This window comes from Scophthalmus maximus, chromosome 5, assembly GCF_022379125.1.
Source record: "Scophthalmus maximus strain ysfricsl-2021 chromosome 5, ASM2237912v1, whole genome shotgun sequence".
Taxonomy (NCBI): Eukaryota; Metazoa; Chordata; class Actinopteri; order Pleuronectiformes; family Scophthalmidae; genus Scophthalmus; species Scophthalmus maximus.
Genome location: NC_061519.1, coordinates 22,769,752 through 22,790,974, shown reverse-complemented (window position 1 = coordinate 22,790,974; position 21,223 = coordinate 22,769,752). Strand labels below are relative to the sequence as shown.

Sequence of the window (21,223 nt, the reverse complement as noted above, 5' to 3'; positions counted from 1 at the left end):
ATGTATACATAATATATATGAACCAGAGTAGGGAGGCTACTTATTAATTTTTACTTACCAATAATCTAAAAATAAAATCTAATCATCTTTCTATAATAAATGTCCTCACTTTTTGCAAGAAGCATTGTAACATGAACATTTCAAAGGCATCATGATGCTATGAATACAACTACCACAACTACTACTATAAATAATAATGAAAACCATAATGTATATTATTTTCACCTGTTTGTTTGCAATAGCCACCTTAAATGTTGTGCAATAAGCACTTTAACTCTATATTGTTGTATACCTTCTTAGCTATATTTTGTATTTCTGTTTATTGTAATCTTAGGTCTGTATACATTTCAATTATTGGTTGGAGCAGCAGTGTTTCTGATTATGAAAAAGGCTTGCATCAGAAAAATGACATGCATATACATATATAACATATATTATCATACTAATGTATATAATTCATTAGAAAAGACAAAAAGCAACGCTGTACATGTGTGAATAAATAGGGGCCAAAGACAATAAACATTTCAACTACATATGAGAATCCTTGGCACTTTTCATACTCCTCCTTTGTGCCACTGAAGAAAAGAATAATTAAGAAACAAGGTCAGAATTAAGCAGCTGTATATTATATATTGCAACAGAAATTTAAGATGTGGCACAGTTGTCAAACAAATATTACTACTTTGACACATTGATTTATTTTATCAATAAGCCAGAGCTCTTCAGGCCATATGTGATGATATCTTTTTAGCACATTCAAAGATCATCTGGGCAATTGTGTTTCATGGTGACATGGCGTAATAAAGTGATGATAGTTGTCTTAAATATCTGCAGTCAAGTCAAGGCAACTTTGTTGTCAATTCCTGCAATATTGTATGAGACATACAGAGGAATTGGAAAAACTCTTATCTCGGACCGACGGTGCAATAGTACAAAACAAAAAAATAAGATAAGTAATAAATGCAATAAATAAATTCTTAATAGTGCAAAAGTAAGAGAAAGGCAAAACCATGCGTTATAGAAAAGCTAAGGAAATTGAAAATGTGCAATATAAAGGACACGAAGAAGGAGATTGAATGTAATACATGTAAGAGGGCACTGATGAAAGTGACCCATCGAGTCCTTATTATGATATAATTCATATTCCATAAAGACGCATTGTCTCTGCAAGTTTCTACTAAACTCCTCCATTTGGAGTTGAGATGTTATTCGCTGCTTTCTTTTAAGATTGGGTTGTGGTAACTTACAAGTCCGCTAGTCTTTGAATGCGTCGCAGCGCCGATCGTGGCGTGGCCAATCACAACGCGCGTGGGCGGTCATGTGACCAACCCGCTGGTGAATTACAACCGACTCGAGAGTCGCCGACAGTCGGATGCTCCTCGATGTACAGTGGCTCGGAGCGGACAAGTCTCCTGCCGCGGTCGGTCGGTCGGAGTTTGTTTGTTTGTTTGTTTGTTTGTTTGTTTGTTTTAACGGAACTGTTTTAACTGGCGACATTCAACAGAGAGACGCGGCCGTTATGCCAGTGAACTCCCGAGCAGGTACGTTTTAAGCAGCGCGTCTCTTCTTCTTCTCTTTTTTTTTGTGTGTGTGCGCCAGCGAAGCACTTTGTGACCCGGGTCGACAGCAGCATCACTCCTCTCTGCCAACTGTCCGGGGAGGAAGAGAAGAAACGTCCAGAGTCGTGTCGTTGTGCGGTGTTGGTCGTTTTTTGTAAACACCCTCCCGTGATTTTTTTTTTTTAAAACTTCCTATTGCTTCTGTTTAAAAAAAAAAAAAAAGCGCTTGTATCTTCAGATAGTTGTGTTTTTTATGAATATTCATTGCGCGGTTTGAATGCGTTGACAGGCGCCGTAAGTTAAACCAAGCTAGCTCACAGCTACGCGTTGCTCAGAGGAGCAGCTGTTTCAAGTGTAAAGACAAAAGAAATCTTGATAAAACCTTCCGTGGCACAGTGGAGCTCTGCTGTGTAGATATCCACTATGAAGGTCTACAGTCGTGTGTCTACTGTAAACCGAACTGTACTACTGCGAACAGGAGTTTCAAAAACGTGGATATCACATAAGACACTGATTTGTAAGAGTTTGTACTTCACGTGTGCAACAGGTCTTTAACAATCTACCAAGATGAATGAGTTAGGACACACACACACAGACACACACACACACACGCAGATATACATACACACACACACACACACACACACACACACATACATACATACATACACACACACACACACACACACACACACACTCTCTTACACACACACACACACACACACACACTATTACACACACTCACACACACACACACACACACACACACACACACACACACACACACACACACACACACACACACACTATTACACACACTCACACACACACACACACACACACACACACACACAATCTCTTACACACAAACGCACACACACTATCAGCATCATCTTCTTCACCCATCTTCTTCTCTCCTCTCCAGCCGTCCAGGGCTCGGGGCTGTTCTCCCTGTGAGAGGGCTGGGCGGCTCAGCTGCCACTGGCTGCTGGGATGCTGCGGAAGAGCAGCAGCAGTGGTGGCATTGCTACGACGACGACGACGAAGCAGCAGCACACCCAGGGTCCGCCACGACACCCCCACATCAAGTCTCACACGGGCTCGCTGTCGGCCCGGTCCGCCAAGACCCTGGACATGGGCCGCGGCACCACCACCACCACCACCACCAACAACAACAACCCGAACCCGCTGAGCAGCATGGGGCTGTCGTCCCGGCTGGTCGGGGCGCCGGGGGTGGACCCGGAGTACGTGATGCAGCTGGTGAACGACGTGCGGTGGTTCGCCGACGTGCTGCTCAACCTCAAGGATGCCTTCCAGTGTAAAGGTGAGTCCAGGAGGAGATGGAATGCGAGGGGAGGTTGTTGAGGGGAGGTGGGGGTCTCCGGGGGTCCGGGAAATGCGACACAGTAAAATGACTCACCTGCAGAAAGAAAATACATCTGCGGATACTTGTTACACATAATCAATGTTGTATGTTCCGTGCTCTAATTACATATTTTATGTGACACTATCCCCCTGCCCTGTACTGAATCGGATGGGATTTTTTTCTAGATATGCTAGAGAGACTTTCGACAAACCTCAGATAGTAGAGGGGAATGTGTTGAGCAACATCCACAGCATGATGACAGCATGAAAGTTCGAATTTTTCTAGTTGATTCTGTGCTTCACATAAAATCAAACATATTCTATCAGCTTTGTAACCTTCTCGGTCCAAAGAGGCCATTGTCTGATTTATCTCTGTCTCCTCCACGGTGCATTTTTTCCCCTCGCGTATTTGCAGGACATTTCTCCAGAAAGGATCCATTGTTCTTCGAACGGAGACACTAAAACCTGATATTTACTAATGATGCAGATGGCTGGAATTCTCTTCTTGCAAATTCCCTTGTAGATACACCGGGAATGTACTGACAAGAAGAAAGAAGTCATGTTGTGTTTGTTTGACCAGTCGCCCACTGGAATGACAAATACTATTGTGTAAACTGCACCTTAAGCATTTGAAACGGTGTAAGGGTGAACACCTTGGTTTACTCGTGGTTGGAATGTCACACCAACACTGTCACTGTTCTGCTGTGGCAGAAAAAAATACAGTTGCACTTTGGATCAAATGTCCCCGCTGTCCAGGGCTCTGTGTGTTTTTGTTATGTTACAGATAACCAGTGTGTGTGACAGACAGCCCAGAACCACCTGTGGAGTGTCAGTGTATAGTGCGATAACAGGCGCTCTGCTAACATGCCCGAGCGCTTGCAAGCGTCTTAACAACTACACTCAACCACACAAAGTGGAGCAGGCACCAGAGCAGCGCGACTCTTACGTGTTCTTACTACTCTCACTTTCTGTTTCTCGGACACGGGTTTTGATGGCTTGGCGGTTGTTTGCAGACGTGAACAAACTGTACCTAGGGCTGCAACTCACGATTACTTGTGTGGTCCACGGAATGGTGAAAAGGGTCCATCGTGTTTGGTTTACTGTCATAGAGGAGCAAAGAAACCAGAACATATTCTCATTTAAGAAGCTGAAACCATAGACTTTTGACTTATTTTTTCAGAAAAACTACTTGAACTGATTAATCGATTATCCAAATAGTTAGCGATTCATTTAGTAGTCGATTACTAAGCGATTAACTGTTGCAGCTCTAACTTTCCCCACACAAATGCACACACAGTGTTAGACTGACGATAACCTACTGTATCGTATTGCGTGGGTGCGGCTACAGTTTTTATTTTTTTCATGACCAGTTCATTTGTGTATTAATTGGATAAAATGTGTGGGCGGAATGTCCAAAGAGACATCATGACATGGCATGTGTTTGTGTGCCTGCACTCCCAAACTCTAAAGATGCTCAATTTACTGACTGCTCAATCAACTATATATACTAGTTCTATATGTTTATGTCATTCATAACAGGACATTATATCTAATGAGCAGATTTCGTATGAGGCTTTTTGGTGTTGGTGATTCATGGAACTTAAGTAGTGTCCTTTCTCTGCAAGTTAAAAGAGTAAGACCGCTACCGTTACATCTTCTACTGCTCCTACCGTACGGTTAAGAGGCACATACCTACACACACTGAATGAAGGTCCGGCGGTGGGAGTGAGTTGTTTAGCCATTCCTCTGACTGGAGGAGTGAGGCCTCTGAGAGTGAGCCCTCGTCTCGCGTCGTGCTGAGTGTTGTTCTGAGCCCTCGCGAAAACATTTGGGATATTTGCCTCCCCGTATACGACGGCTCCTATTCAGCAGGTGGGGGATTAAATCATAGCATACAACCCTCCATAATATTTGCTCAGTTGGACTAATGGTTTTGTTTTTGTTGTGCTTCTCTCCCAAGACACTGACACACACGTGATTCTCGTGGAATAACTTAGTGCAAGAAGCTGCTACTATGGGGTTTTCTGTTCATGTAGAAAGTAAACACTGAGTCATTTTTCATATTGGCAACTGTGGAGCGGTGGAAGATACAGATTGAGAAAATATATTTTGTGAGTCATCTCCCAGCTTTATATTCACACTGCGATCCGAGGAACCAACTCATACCATCTCTGAGCTGAAATCTGACTTAGAAACGGACAGTTTGGAGCGTGTGTCAACTTCTGAATGAGTTTCCAGTTTCCCATGTACTTGAACATTCAGAGTATTCTCAGCGATCAGTCTGGCTCCTGTTCGCCGCCGCTCGAACAACCCTGGCCGTTGTCTCTCAAAACACAGATGCTGATTATATTTAAGATTGATTTGATCTTCCATGTCCAAAGATGCATCACATGTTGGGCTTAATTTTGAGTTAAACAAAAGAAACTTTATTGTCCCGTAAATGACATTCTTCTACATAATAGTTTTTGATATTCAGTGTGCGATGTGATTAATGACTTGTCTATTTCTGTCGGCGGGGTCAGGGAGGTTACATAGTCTGGAAAAAGCAACAGTCAAAGGTCTGTTTTCTACTGATTCACACAGGCTTCGTCTCTATTGTGATTTTTAACTGTGGTATTGGCACATCTACTCACAAGCGATGATGCGGTCATCCCCATTCGCGTTCTTATTGGTTCTCATCGGTCACGACTGGACGTTGGAAACTGCTTTGTTACTCCAAGTTCTAAAATCCCCTCGTCTCAATTTTCATTCTTGTTGTTTCTCGCTCGTAGTATTTTCTCCAAGTAAGCAACTCTTCGCTAAGTGCCTGCAGCGTGGTCAATCTGCTTCCTGTTTACACCAGCAGGCGCATGACCAGTGAACGTCACCGTGTTTCCAGGTGTGTTAGTATAGACAGGGATTAAAACTGTTTCGGAGCTAAAACCTTTCGCCTGGACGGAGATCGTTATTGTTTTCAAATTGAAACGTAGTAGTATGGATACAGCCTCAATGACTCATACCTACATTCGTTACGTCTACGTTTTATATGTGGGAATACCAGCATGTTAATCGTTTGCTTGCAAAAACAACAACAACAGCAGCAGGCCTCCATGAAGTTGGGGAAGGCTGCAGTGGGGAGGAGGTCACCGAGGCACATGCCAACTCTCGTGTTGTTCTTTTCATATTTTGGAAAGGTCTGACACTGGAGTACTGTGTGAAACCGACATAATGCTTTTTCTTTTTTCTTTTTGCTGATAGGCGTGCTCCCTGTTGGGATCTGGCAGGCTTGTATTCCTTGTGCAGAGGAGCAGGTTTGACTCCGTGAGTCACATAGCGCCTCGTGCAGAGAAAACATTGCGGAGAGGGTTTTTAAGCTCGGGAAGATGCTTATTGTTCCTCTCGTGGGGCACCCGGCAGTTTTTTAGCTGGAGGCAGCGCAAACGTACATGCATGCGGCATGTTTACTTGTCAGAAACCCATTTAGTTGTGTCAAGTATGACCAGTGTATTCACACCCACAACTTGACACTGATAGATTCACCCGGGGGTCAGATCGTGGTGTCGGTTTACACTTTCTCTCATATCTGGACTCTTAGTCACAGAACTGTTGCCCAATAAAAGTAAAGCTGTCAAAGCAAGAGGGAAGAATGGGAGGCTCTATGAGTTTGGACTGAGTAGGTGACCCCCCCTGTCCACGTCCCCCTGTTGCCCCGAGATGATCTTTGTCCAGTCACATGTGGCGTCGTCAACACACACTGTTAATCAGTGAACCTCGTACTGCTTTGCATCATATTGTCAATTAAAGAAAAAAACACATCACGTAAGTCTTGTTCGATCAGCACGAGGCATCTCCGACGGTATCGGAATCAGAATATCTCCAGTATCATGTGCAATAACCATCATATTTATGATACCACTTGAATACACTTTACAATATTCATAAATCTTTATATTATTCATCATGATTGTGTATTCTCTTTGCACCCTCGTTACCTCGTGTTATATTTGATTGAACTTTATTTTGACTTCTTTTGCTCATTTTTATATTTTTATTTTATAGTTGCCTACTATTAGATTTTGTATATTTTGGCTTGTAAATCTTGTTGTTAACTGTCAAGTCAAAAGTTTTCTTTTATTCGAATGCCTCCAACTTGCTCGTAACTCATGCACGCTCATTGTGGCTTAAATGTCCCTGTTGTTAATCATTTTATTTTGTTTTATTTTATAACTTTATCTATACATAACCTTTTAAAAACAAACTGTTACAAAGTGCTTCACAAATGAAAGAAAAGAAATCAAGACAACAAATAAAGTAATACAACTTCAGACAAACAGTGACAGGAAACAGTTAAAAGAAAAGAATAACAGTTATCGACATTTGGTAAAAGTACGTTTTGAGATGATTTAAAAGCAGTGAAGAAATTACAAGCATTTAAAAGAAATAGTACACAAGTATTTTACAGCACTTCAGGGCCGACGTGATTTTATTTTTAGAGGTGTAATAAAAGTGTCAGGGTGTTTCTCCTCACCGTGAGGTTTTCATTTCAGTGTGGTTTTTCAGAAGACAGCTCGGTTAATGGTTTTAATCAGGATGAAAAATAGTCCTCCACACACACAGCCGGGCTGCGGTCCCCCTCCCATCCCCCAACTCTCCTGCATACTCTGCATTCCTTTAGAACAAATGTTCACTTGTGGCTATAGTGCCTTCAATAGACTAATGCTAGGTGTGAGGCCGATTGACTGCGGAGACTCTCCTTAAATAAATTAAGTGCAGATTCGTGGTCAAATCTATGCAACTTGAATGATGATCCACTCAAAAGCTGTCTTTCATTTTTTAAAATTTCAAGCCAGGACAGTGCTGGTCCCGGAGGAAACCTTTATCTGAAACATACAGGACAAAACTGTTACTTGGAGGAATTTGTTCTTTTATTTGAAGTTGAGAAGTTAAGAAAATGCCACTGTTGCACAAGCTGCTGTGCTAAGCACAAGTCCTGCTACTTCACCGTTTCATATCTTTGTTTTGCTTTTATTTCTGTGACCACACGGGGACAAAACAATTGCAAAATTCCCCTAGAGAAAAAAAATATATCACTTTTTTCCCCACACTGAGTTAAAAAAAGTTCCGTAGTTTGTCCTCATCATCAAGCCAAAGAAGTTTAAGGAATGTGTGCTGAGAATTGTGCAGTTATTATTAAGTTATGGATAGAACACAGGCGTGACTGAGTTGAACAGCCGAGCTTTTTACTATAAATGGCATTTTTTGCTGCGACAGAAACCCTTCAGAGGTTTCTTTTCTCCAGAGAGTCTGTGTTACTGACTTTATCCTTTTTAGCCACAGGTGAAAAAAAAACTTTTACAGTTCCACTCCAGGGTTGAACAAACATCTCACAGCCTAGCAGGAGCTTAAAGAGCTTGTTTACCCAACGTATGGCGTGCATTGTACCGTTTGTTTGACCGCGGATTAACTGTGGAACGTGTTACCTCCCCATTATGCTGCAGAAAATGTTCCTCATACACTGTCAATGCTGTGAGAAGGAGCGATTCAACGTCTGCAAATGAGGAAGAGCATGAACTGACTGAGCATTGTTGCACTTTGAAAACTGTGGGCGTCATCATGACACTCAGATAAGATCTGGCCGTTCTGCAGTCTACTGATACCATTTTTACACCAAAAAGCAACTGACCTCCCAGTGTGTGTGACGTCACCAGTACGCCAGAAGGAGAAGGCAGCGCGGGGGCCAGTGACTACCTCACAGCGTTACCCTTTCATACCTTCTCTCTCTTCAAACTCAAATGAATGAATGCTGCGCGCAATTTGTGGCTGAGAGGGCGAAAAGAGTTACCGACGGAGGTGACAAGCCTCCATTCCCTCCGCGACACGTGTCGCAGCACCGCGGCGGGAAACGGGTGTAAATTAGCGTGTCCAACGACCCGGGTGTCAAGTTTCCATCGCTGCTGCTGCTGCTGCTGCTGCGCTCAGCCGAGGTGGAGTCGCTAAATACCCGTAATATACTGCAGTTACGTCTGACCGGGGAGTGAAGGCTGATTGTACCCTTTTCACGCTTACAACCAAAGCCAGATGTTGGAGGGTGTTAATGTTTTTTTGAGCGAAAAAACTGTTGTTGTAATCATATTCGACCCTAAAAGAAGAGTCAGCTTCTTTAAGGGTCGAATATGATTCAAAATGTGTGGTTGTAGTCTTACAGGGATTCATTCACCTTCATGATTTTAACTAAGTTGTTTACTTGACTAAACTTAGCTTAAATTGCAGTTGTTATGAGAATTGTAAATGTCAATTCAAAAGAGTCTGAATCTATGTTATTGCAGCAAATATTGGAGTAACTCTGCCTTTATCCTTATCTTGTAGCATTTTTTTAAATGTTTTTACCAGTTTTAAAGTCCCAGTTTACCGGCCTGCAAATACCAGCATTACTCTGAGCAAATTATATCCAGCAATAGCTGCCACAAATATCTTCCCCCTCCTCACACAAGTGCCCCTGTGCCAACTGAAGTGGCCACTTGCGGGTGGCGCCTTCAATCGAGAGAAAAGCCAAATTCTAGCACATAATGCTTTTAATGGCCCGCTGCTCTTAGGAGAAAGAAAGGAGAGATTTGTTGGGCAGTAACTTTCCCCTCTGTGATGCTGAAGGATGTTTTTTTGTGCGAGCTTGTGGTCGGGGTGTGTTTCCTGGGGTGGGATTTATGGTTATGGGCTCTAGATGTTTGTGTAGGAGATTGGTCATGGCCCTGGGGAGCTCCTGCATCGCAGGGGGACGTCACTCGCTGGCGATTGGACCAGACCTGCTGAAATTTACAGCCGTGGATCAGGCGTGTGCGCAGGAGGGGGCCCGAGGCTTGTGGTGCTACTTTGTGAGTTGTTCCCGTAGAAAGCCATTTAATCTCTGCTCGGTTTTGAATCAAGAGACACAACCGACACACAAAACTTGTCCCCAACAAACCTCTTGGATCTTTCATTCATATGTCTGAAAGAGTTAGTCACTTTTCTTGCCCAATAGTCTCTCACACATTTTCCCATGCTGTATCAGGTGACATCATAACTTCAGGTAGGTGGAGATTCATTCACAGAGTCTTGTAATAACATTGTGTTGAGGTGAAGTCATCCACAGATGTGCATATCTGGACACCAGTGGAATAAAACTCCTTAGCATCTTTTTTCCTGGTTGTATTACAACATTACAGTTTGAGCTGAAACAATTAGTTGGTACATTTTTTCTGACATTTTATGAACAAATTGATTAACAATTACAGCCCTAATTACAGTTGTCAAATACAAAGTTTGTTGCTCATTGGTCTAAAACTCTACGATTTGGATTGGAATCTTTTGATAATGTGTAATTGCTTTGATTTCCTGTTGTCCTTTTGCCGTACTGTCCTCATTTCCTAATGTAGCCGACACCTGACAGACCGTGTTGATCCAACAATGCGGCCTTGTTCTGCACCTGCTCCAAAGTCCCCGAAACGTGTAATGAAGTGTTAAAGGAATTAGCCGGACTGTGAAGCGACTGCAGACCCCACAGAGTGCAGTTCACTAGTAGGCCCGAGAGCGTGGACCTGTTTATGGAGTGCCTGCTGTTTACTGTCTGTGTGATGTCTGGGGCCCTGCTCTGTCTCCAAACAAGGCATGGGAACGACAGCGGAGGGCACCCGGCAATGCAGCGCTTGTTTGGACAGAGGGGGAAATTAGTGTTGTGGAGATGGAACCCCGACCAAACAATTCCACCTGTCGCAGATCAGGTTGCGGGCAGCTCGGCAATGCCAGCAAGTCCGTTAGCATTTCACGTTTTCTGACCTTGTGGTTTGTGATTGAAGAGACAACTCATCGCATTCAGTCCGGGTTCTCTCTGTGGAAAGTGTCCGTTTGCGTTCGGAGCAATCTGGGGTTTGATGACTGAGTCTTCACGTAGAAGAATGTGTCACCATCCCGGAACGAGGCGGACAGAGACACGCATCTAAAAGAAAATGTGTAGATCATCTGCCTCTGTTGGTGTAAATCCGCTACCGTCTCTCTTTCCTAGGGGGAGGGATACTGATGGGGAAATGTGGCCTCCTTGGCCTTTCAGTAAAGCCCCGCGGCTGTTTCCCAAGTAGCGTCACCAGAACTGCCGGGGCTTGTTTCATGTGGAGCAGATCGCGTGTCCAGACAGGCCAGTTGATTGCCTGTTGTTATCAGTGGGGGGAGCAGAGGCTGTAACCTCTGTCAGGCCACCTGAAGATTTGGATTAGAGTGGTCTGTCTCTGCACTAGACACACAATGAGCTTTGTTAAGACACAATGGGACCTCCCCTCCCACACGCACAGAGCAATTCAAAGTGCAACATTAATTCAGAAGGAAAATGTTTGAGCGACCGTATTTGTGTTAAAGTTGAGTTCGCAATTTTTTGGCAAAGATGATTGTGTTTTTGCAACATACTCGGCGACTGCAGATTAATTCTGAATGAGTTGTTTGAAAAGTTTCTGTTGAGATTTTTTTAATCAAATCAAAGCATCCGTGAAGTAGTGCTCTACACGCTCAATGAGCACTTCAACCATGACAGGTGACTTTTGAATTCCATATTAAATGAATAAAGTTATCTGTTGAGTTCGAGCTGAATCCACTTACCATGTTTGTGTTTTTAACACTCAGCTGTCAGGAGTTGTGTATCAAAACAAGCACCAGAAGCACGACTAGCACGACCGTCAGGCACACGGATCTGCTGCGAGATTTAATGTGAAATGAATATAGAGGAAAATAGTCTATTTATCTGTTGATTAAATGAATCAAGAATTTGTTCCGGTGTCCTCTAAATATGAGCATTTCTGTATTTTCCTTAGATTTCAATGTGGTTTCAGGGTTAAGAGAAAAATGCAAATCTCTGGCCACCAATTTCAAGAGCATTCCATCTAGATTATCCAACCCACCAGTATTTATACTTGATAATCGCTGTTCCACTCGTTTTTGACGAGTTTGAACCAAATTTTAAAGAAGAAGTTTAAAAGAGCATTGCGAATGCATGTGTCTTCGTAACTTGCAAAAGGAAAAGAGAAGAAAGAAACATTCCAGAACTAGGTTTCATTTCATGAATAAAGTTAATGACAGTGGCGAAAGGCAAGAACACAAACTGAAACCTCTTTCATTGCAACATGAGTTTAAATAACAGGGGTGCCATGTATTTAACACTCCACGGACATGTGCCTCTGCCTTACCAGCCAAGGAGCATGTCCGCTACTGAGGGCAAATATCCTCTTGTAATAACAGGCAGGCGGGCTTAGCAGAGTTTTTCCTTGACTAAAGCCCGGCTCAGACTACAGGAGTCTCAAAATCCCAACCGATTGTTGAAAACCGTTTGCATCACACACTTAAGGAGAAACTGCACAGATTATCTCCTGCCTAATCTCAAACATGCACACTCTACACGATTTGAAAATAATGGCTCATCACACACCACACGACGGGATATTATCAAGATTATCGTTCCAGGGGGGAGCAATCAGGGAGTAACGCACCGAATCACGTGATCTCTTATTCTCTTCTCACGTGATCTCATGGGGAAGGCGAATGTAAACAAAAATGGAGAGTGTGGTGCAACAAGTGGCTGTTGCTTTAGCAACAGTTTGCACCGAGATAAAATGAAAGCAGACGTTTGTGGTCCGTTCCTCAGTGAGAACTGGAGGCAAGAGTCTCAACAGTTTTATTATTTTACAGTGGTATGCTAGCTAACGTTGAACCTCCCGGGGCTGGAATGTTTACTGTTGCTTGGCAACAACGTCAACTGCTGCAACACGATCATCACGATTTGAACTCCTAATTATCAAATATGTTTGATATTGATCAGGGCGGGCCCGATGAGTCTGTGAGCAGTTCAGTAGTTAAACCCCTCACATTACCAAGAAATCTTAGTCAAACATCGGCACCGTCCCGGGTTTAGGACCAGATTTTTCTATTTATCGTTGGGATGCGCGAATCGGGGTTATATCGTCCACCTTTCCCGGTAGATTAAAACCCGCCTAGGTACATAAAACTTACATTATAACCTTTGCTCTTTTCAAGCAAATTGTTTATGGGGACTTCTGCTTGGGGCTTCTCTGTGCACAGCTGCCTAGCTGGGGTCTACTGACGGCCAGCTAGATAAGCATTTAGGGAACTCTAGTAAATTGTAGCAGTAAATCTGAACTGCACGAGTCTCTACCTGCAACACTGGTCACATGTTGCGCCTTCCACCAAGTGAATTCTCATCCTGTTGGAAACAGAACCGTTAAATAGTGAGGCACCCCCGAGTCACATGCTTGTCTTGTCCAGAGATAATGAAATGTTGATGCTAAAAACTTGTGTAGGCCTAATATGAATTTATATTTTTCCCACACAGAACATTGATCGGGATTCGTTAAGGCAATCGATCATCAAAGAAGTTCGCATCCCTTACGCATCTGTTTTGGTCATAGTCGAATGTTGTTCCTATAAAGGGGAGGGACGTCTTGATCTTGTAGAAAATAAACGAAGCAGACTGAGCGTGAAAGCGAGGCTGGGCCGACAGCTCATCCCACCACTGTAAAGAAAGACAATGCGGCCTTGAGCTGCGGCGGCGTTGGCAGGGGGTCTTCCTTCAAACAATATGGCCGGCTCTTATGCCTCAGCGCTGTTATCTCTACCAAAACAATGGCACGGTCCCCACAATTGCCAACAGATTTCCAGTGTGCTTTTTGATGCCATTGTTGTGACAAAACCACTCAACGTTGATTTTTTTTATTTAAATTTTTTTTTTAACCAGCCTTTTTCCTCAGCTGTCTCACGCTGCACTGAGCACAGATCCTTTCACACAATCCAAAGCACAACACTGTTGGTGATCAGTATGAGCCGTCACACAAAGTTTGACCTTGTTTTGATAACTTTATTCCCATTTCTGGAATTCTTTTGTGTGGATTTTTTTAATCTGGGTTAAGATTTAACAATGATCTGAGTAGCCCTAATTGCACACAGACTGTGCCGACACGTACACAAACGGTAGGATTAAGTCATGTACACACAATTGTATCTGCAAAAAAAGGATCTGCCAAATTAATGTAATTATTATTAATTAATTCAATTATACTTTCATTTATATCACAACCCAAAGTAAGCTGACATCAACACATTAAAAATAAAGCCTATGTCTTCCAAGTCCGAGGTAAGGTTCATGCCTCTGTTACCTTGGTTACTTTGGATCTTGTTAGTTTTGTTTTCACGTTGCAAATTTTCGGAGTGTGCTGAAGAATTTTGCATGACATACATATGTCCCGTCATCATCACCTACATGGGCTGCATCTACCGGTGCTTGACATTGATTGGTTTTAAGACGGGCACCCGTCTGACGTTGGCGTGTTATCAATTCCTCAGGTTTAAATGGAGGAAATTAATTAACTGGCTAATTTCATTAATTCATTAATAAAAGACTGCAAGCAATCCTGCATTTATTGCAATTAGATATTTCGTCTCCTCCACCCACATGTCAATTTGTCTTATCTTCGATTGTTTAATGCCGCCTTTCAACTTCCTGCAATTGGTCCAAAAGTCCGAAACTGTCTTCAAAAGTGTTTTCACACTGCAACGAACCCAACCGAACCACGGTTTAGTTTGATCCGCAGTCAGGACGTGGACCGACTCTTTTGGTCGGACAAAAGCACTTGTTGTTGTGTAAAATGTTGATAGAGTGGTTGCAAGAGGCTCTGTTGTCATTGGTGTGGACATGGTCTTGGTTCCCTTAAGGTCACTGTCAGTGACAGTGTATCAACATTTGAAAAGGCCGGCTGCTGTTTATTTCTCTGTGCCTCTCCATCGCGGTGTTTTATCTCTTGCACAGTGGTGTGACAGCTGGCAGCGGGTGACAGTAAACAAAGGATACAGCCAGTACCAGTCCCTGACAAAATGTCCTTTTTGGCCTCCACTCTGTTCCAGCTGATTGGCCCAGGACATCCTCCTGTCTTTGTTGCCACAACATCGCAGCCTTTGTTTTTTTTCCCTTACAATTTGTATCTCCTTCGCTTCTCTGCAGAAACAGCTCAGTCTTAATTAAATTCCTTTCATTTCAGAGGAAAGGGAAATGGCTCATGCTGTAACCTCCATTAGAACTGTGATTCTACTGCAGCAGCACCTTCAGTCATGCTCCGCTTGTGTCATGCAAAGTGAAAATTCTCCGGTGTGTACCTCATTACGGGGCTGGCTCTCATATGTTAAGGACCAAACCACACTCTTTGATAAGGAAAATCTTCAAACGCCAGCGAGCAAACCGAAAATACCCCAATGACCACAACTGAGAAGGAGGGTTGAAAGGAAGGGGAGGGTTCTTAATGAAGGCCCATTGTGACTGTGGGGAGGGAGGGCTGACTTCAAAGTGTGTGTTGCAGGGTCAGGGACTTCTCGCCTTGGGGCAGGTGAGCCCCCCCCCCCCGACCTACTGGACACTGTTTTACTAATCCTGTGTGTTGGAAGCTGGTTGGCAAGGATTGGTTAACTTTTTACCAGCAAGATGGACGCTGTTTATATTTAATTTGGAACAACCTTATTTATCTTGTTAGTTATGTTACCTTGTGATTCTTCTCTTTCTTAGTATTTTTTACTAATCCCCTTCTCTTCTGTTGCTCATAAAATGGTGTCACAGATGGCCTTGGCTTATGTGTCAGGATTACGTCTTTTACTCCAGCCAACTCTTGACTGCATGAGTGGATGAGTAAGGATGACTACTACTCACCCAGGCCCCTATCTTCACTCCCTCTGCAATTCCTTTTAACATTCCAATGAATTCGGTCTCTCATCTCACCCTGCTGCCTGGTGGGATGGCATTGATGGAAAACAGATGGCTTTTCTTTTTTCCCCCTCTTTCAGCCGGTGACATTGCTTCTTCTGAAAACAGCGAGATACAGACATGAACTCACCTTCTGTCTGGTGCCAGTCTGCACAGCCTCAGCTGATTAACCTGCATCAGACCTCCGACTCGGACTGGAGAAATTCGTTCATTCAGTCTCTTTTATTATAATTTTTTCTTTCTTTTTTGCCCAAAGAGCTCAATTCTCTGATTAAACATTGTTTTTGAAAAGTGCTAGAAGAACTTTTTACATTATGAAGAAGTGAACACAGGGTCAGGAGGAAAACCCTTGGTTGAAAGCATAAACACAGGTAAATGAGGGTACTACAGGTTCTACAAGAAAGACGTGCCTTTCATAGCAGACCTGCTGATAGAATGGGATACGGTCAAATGGCTAATCATAGATGAGCAACCTGAATGCATTTTGTACATTCTTTTCCTCTTTCAAGTGTCATCTTCTGAAAGCTCACTGGTAACGGAGAGAAAGGCAAGATCTTTCTCAACATTTTTTAATGCTGTCTGCCGCTGATAACATCTGCAAAATGTGCCACATTAAGTTAGTCACCTCTGAAACGTCATTTCTTTAGCACCTTTAGCGTGACTGTCTTGTCATTGGTATGCAGTTCACAGATTGCATCACACAGAAACTCAAGACTCCGCATCACAGCTGTATTTATTAATAAATGAATAGATATGGCTCTTGACTCTGCGAGGGGCCAAGAACTCGGCAGATGTTTGACGACTGTCGGGGCTGTTGTTGTAGATAAAAATCTGTGACTTCGATGTGATGTGGGACATCTGTCTTACTCCACCTCGTATGTGACCACACAGCACAAAACGCACGTAATCACTCTGGTAGTTCTCATCTTCACCTGTGCGGAAATGTTATGACCGTCATGACTGAGACATTATAACGTGTTTTGTGAGGCGAGCCTCTTCCGTTGTACACGGTACCGCTCTCTATCTGGAGGAAGCAGCAAAAGAAGTTGCATCACAGTAGTTTCGTGCAACTGAGAAACCAGCACCGTATTTGTCTTCCACGTTTCTTCTGGAGGGACAAACACACACACACACACACACACACACACACACACACACACACACACACACACACACACACACACACACACACACACACACACACACACACACACTGATAAAACATAACAGAGCCTGTTACTGTTGTATATTTGCCCTGGGCCTAACTGCCTGCATAAGTCAACAGATGACAGCATAGTTTCACAGTTTGAAAATGACAGTATTTGCCAAGTAATATGTATGCCAGTCACTTAAAGGAATGCCAAAAATTTATATGTCACTGACTAACCCGTGACTCATTGTGCAAGTGTGACGGTAGTGACTGTGACAAAATAGATGAAAATGCAAGGGGCAAACTGTCTGTGGCTGTCTCCTCTGATTTAATCAGGCTTTTGTTGTTCCCGTCACATCTTGATACACGACTTCACCTTTGTGACCTTGTTGCGTTATCTCTCTTTTTCTTTTTCGGTCCAGAGAATCTGGAGGGTCTTCAGAAGGTGGTGCAGGAACGCCTGGCAGAGTTACTCCGCATCCTCAAGGCGGTCATCGGCAAACACCAGACCCTCAACTCGGTGGACATCCTGGGAGCGGCCGGCACGGTCATTGCCAAGGTCAAAGGTCAGTAATATCTCACAAACATGTGTGGGCGCACACAGACGTGCAGGTGAAGGCGCCCGGATGATGATGATCAAATGTCTTGGCATGAATTCTCAATGCGGTGTTACTGGTTTAAACTAAGGCACTACGTCTTTCAACCCAGTGTGCGTACTACATCACAGGAATGTTTTATTGAGTTCTGCTCGGTTGCATTTGGCGTAGATATTTGATTTTCAAAGGTCACCATGTGGGAAGTTGTTATTCTTTACTCAGCAGATCCATTCCCCCATCCTCTGCTAGAAATGTGATCCACTGCAAGAGTAATTCTTCACTCTACTTGCACACAAGAATCTGTACAGCGGAGGCTACATGGGTGTAATTAGCATTCCATATTGCAGCAGCGGCTGCGGAGGCCCCTTGGCTGGCAGCTCGTCAGCCGAGCACATCCACGTTCCTTCATTCTTTTCCCTGTGTCTTGAGTTGAAGGTTGTCTGACAGCTCGCCGACCCTGTTTCTGTGGCTGGATGTCCTACAAAATACGTTCACAACAGTACAGATACCTTTGACAGATTCCGGTTCCTAAGTGATACTCCTTTCCATGCAAATTTTTATAGAAAAATCTATTTTGACAAATAAAATTACATGAAGCATTACTGTACAAATATTTATTTTTCTGCTCCTTGGTAATGTTTTACACTCAAATCAGTTTCATAACATAAAAACACAAACCCATTTACCACAATGTGGGTTGACTGGCAAAAAAAGTTTTAAAACAAAAACAATAAACATATTTACTACAACTTGTGCGGCACAACGTAGTGTTTTTCCTGCATGTTTCTCATGTTACGATGCATTAGACGGCCAAACACCAGCATTATGAGATCCCGGTACAAGCATTCCATTGCCTCACTGACACATATGATACTTACTCTTAAGGTATCAAATGACAAAGGCCTTTTTTGATACTCAATAGTTTGTAATCAATTTAGTCAGTGCCATGAACATATCCAAGTTGGGGATCTAGCCCTACCCATCTCAATATGGGAGTTGTGTCCTACTTTTAAAGATTTTTTTTTAACGCATGTCAGCAATGTTTAGCCCACTCGGTGAAAAAGAAACAAAACAACAAAGGAAACAAAAGAGATCCGGAATTAGACCAATTAGACCGAAGGAATTAATTGGCATGGTTGGGACCAATAATAGGACAGACTGTTTTGTCACTGACAGGATGGGAAATGACATCAAGCAAATTCTTTCTAATAACTAAAGATTTTCTAACATTCATACACTCATTCATAAAGCATGTTGGAAGTCTGCAATTTCCAGAAAACATCTAGGACAAACTCAAGTACTAAAAAAAAACTGTAAATTGACTGTAATTTCAGGCGTCACAGTAACTCACATAAAAAGAATTCCAATAAGGTTTTGTGCAGTGAGGTGGAGTGGGTTTTTGGGGGGATTTGGGTAGAAACGGAAAACATGTTTCCAGTCAGCTCCCAGTATCAGCTGATGTACAGTCGAGGTTTTGAAATCTTTTATTGAGATGGAAAAAAAAGTTGAACCCCTCAAAGTTTCTGCCAATACTCATATTTAGGATATTGCATCCTGAAAGTGTTGTAAAATATGCATTAACACCCCAACACAGATGAAACATGCTACTGTACAATATGGCAGAGGTGTGTGCCATTGATTGATTGTCATTCAGTCCTGTAGTAGTTGTTGACCGTGGCCATTTGACAAAGTGGAAACAAGTGGGAATTTGTCTTTCCACAAGGGGGTGCCTTTAATCACCATACGTTCTGGCCTGACTGTCCCTAATGGCCAGGAGGTAACACAATACTGGCCCGGCCAGAGAACCAGAGGAGAGGTTCCTGCCGTGGGTCGACAGAGGAATGAATCAGTGAGACGTCAGAGATGAGAACTCAAAGGGTTTGGATGATAACAGGTCTTGTGCTCCTCTCTGTCCTCGGCGTATGTTGTCTCTTGGCTCGTGTTTCTCTTTGATGCCTGGTCATGACACTCGGGGCATTTGGACAGGCGCCAGAATTTACTGCAAAGTCGCCAAACCAGTTTCAAATGCCAATTACATGTTCATCCACTCGAGCTATTCTCCTTCCATTGTTTTTCCGATTTGACACTGTAGACACATCTGAATAAACTTGTAAATGTCGAGAACAGGTTCTGCTCCACTCAGCTGTGTAATGAGCATGGTTTCTTTGTTCTTCTTCTTCTCCGTATGTGTGTCTTAAAAGAAAGGATCTTTGCAGTTGGCCCAAACCAGACACGGACGAGGTTTCTTTCCTGCTCACGTTTTAAGCGAGCGTTCATTTTCCCGTCATGTTGCTGGAAAAACTGCGAGGCGCTGCAATAAGTGTCAACCTCCTCGACTTGTTGAAATTCTTTCCCTGCTTTCTGTCCCCCTTTGTCCAGAGGAGATGCTGGCAGCTGACAGCGTGTATTTGTTTACAGCGATCAATCATGTGTGCGCAGGCCAAAATAATTTTTCAGTCTGCGTGCAGATTAATGCAGTGTTGGTTTATTTAATTGATCTAAGAAAAGCATGCTGTTCCGTGACAATGGAGGATCTTTTCTGCATTTTTAACGATCCTTAGTTTACCCTACTAATAAACCCATTATATTTCCGTAAACGTTTGTGCTGGCCTCACACCAGAGAAATTATTTTCATATCACGAGAGACTTAAAAACTGTCAGACGTGCTCTAACTCACTCGAGGTTTTTTTTTCTTCTAAGGGGTTAATTGTCCCAGTTACGGCTCAACCGTGAGAAAACAATGGCCCCTGTACTTGAATGATGCAGTTTCCATATTTCAATTGTGACAAGAGGGGGGCAGAGCTCTGGAATCATTGTTGTGAGATCCACAGGATGTCCTGAGGAAGAAGTCAGCGCGGAGTTGTACGCGAGCATTCAGGGCCAGGGAGGCGCGCGGCAGGGAGGCTCGCAACCGCTGCGTCTCCTCTCTTTTTGTGTCTCCTCTCCTTTTGTGTCTCCCTGGAACGCGGGGAAAGTCTCCACGACCAACGCGGCCATGACATTTCTGTGCTTCTTCATGAGCGGGGAATTCATTATTTTCAAGCCACCACTCACATGGATTGATTTCACGCTCGTAAACGGAAGCACACATGCTAGATAGCAGTCTCAGAACTGGAACTCGTTCGAGCTCTTATTTTTTTCCTCTTACCAGGAACTGATTCACATTGTTGTTGTTTTTTGGGGGGTCCCGGTTACTAGACGGTGACACCAGGTGACAGAAAGAGAAGGTGAGTCTGGTCACAGCTGTCTATCGTGGTACATGTCACAGAACTCAAGCTGTGTGAGTGTTTCCTGTTTCGGGGCAGACAGGAAGTAGTCGGATTTCGCTGCCTGTGTCTTCAGTTCCTCCGACGGCTTGCTGCAAATGTCCTCTCGCTGAGTAAACTGTTTCCTGAGAAGCAAAGCGCCGCTGTCACGTTTTGCAGAGGTTTGTCAAGTTTCGGGTATCGAAAATATCTGGACGTCTCGCCGACAATAGAGCTCAAAGCAAAGAACGTGTGCGATTGATTGGGATTTTGATATTTTTTTGCGTATGATCAACATGAAAGATGACCTGTAGAATTGTAACATATGGGAACCAAGGAGGGAAAGTTTGGGATTGTTTCTGAATATCGTTGAAGCTGCTTCAGAAGACATTTTGGATATCTATATCTTGTACAGCCGATAAATCTCTCCCAGTGGTTAAGTATGATCTGAATTGATTTTGATTGCAGCAGAATCCAAAAAACAACAACATTACCTCTACATGGCAAATTACAAGTGTTCGCGGTGGTCGGTTTAAAAATGAAATCATGTTTTT

At 43.3% G+C, this 21,223-nt stretch overlaps 1 protein-coding gene across 5 annotated transcripts in view; it reads left to right on the top strand.

The window, feature by feature from the left end:
* The first annotated feature begins 1,348 nt into the window (after positions 1 to 1,348).
* The window catches only part of LOC118310649 (rho GTPase-activating protein 29), a 31,882-nt gene continuing 12,007 nt past the window's right edge, over positions 1,349 to 21,223 (top strand). For 2 of the 5 annotated variants that reach the window (XM_035633763.2, XM_035633762.2), the window contains exons 1-3: positions 1,349 to 1,541; positions 2,485 to 2,883; positions 17,251 to 17,394. In XM_035633763.2, the coding sequence (XP_035489656.2) occupies positions 2,553 to 2,883; positions 17,251 to 17,394 (475 nt within the window). In that variant the 5' untranslated portion in view covers positions 1,349 to 1,541; positions 2,485 to 2,552. The other 3 variants (XM_035633764.2, XM_035633765.2, XM_035633766.2) reach the window with 3 other exon arrangements.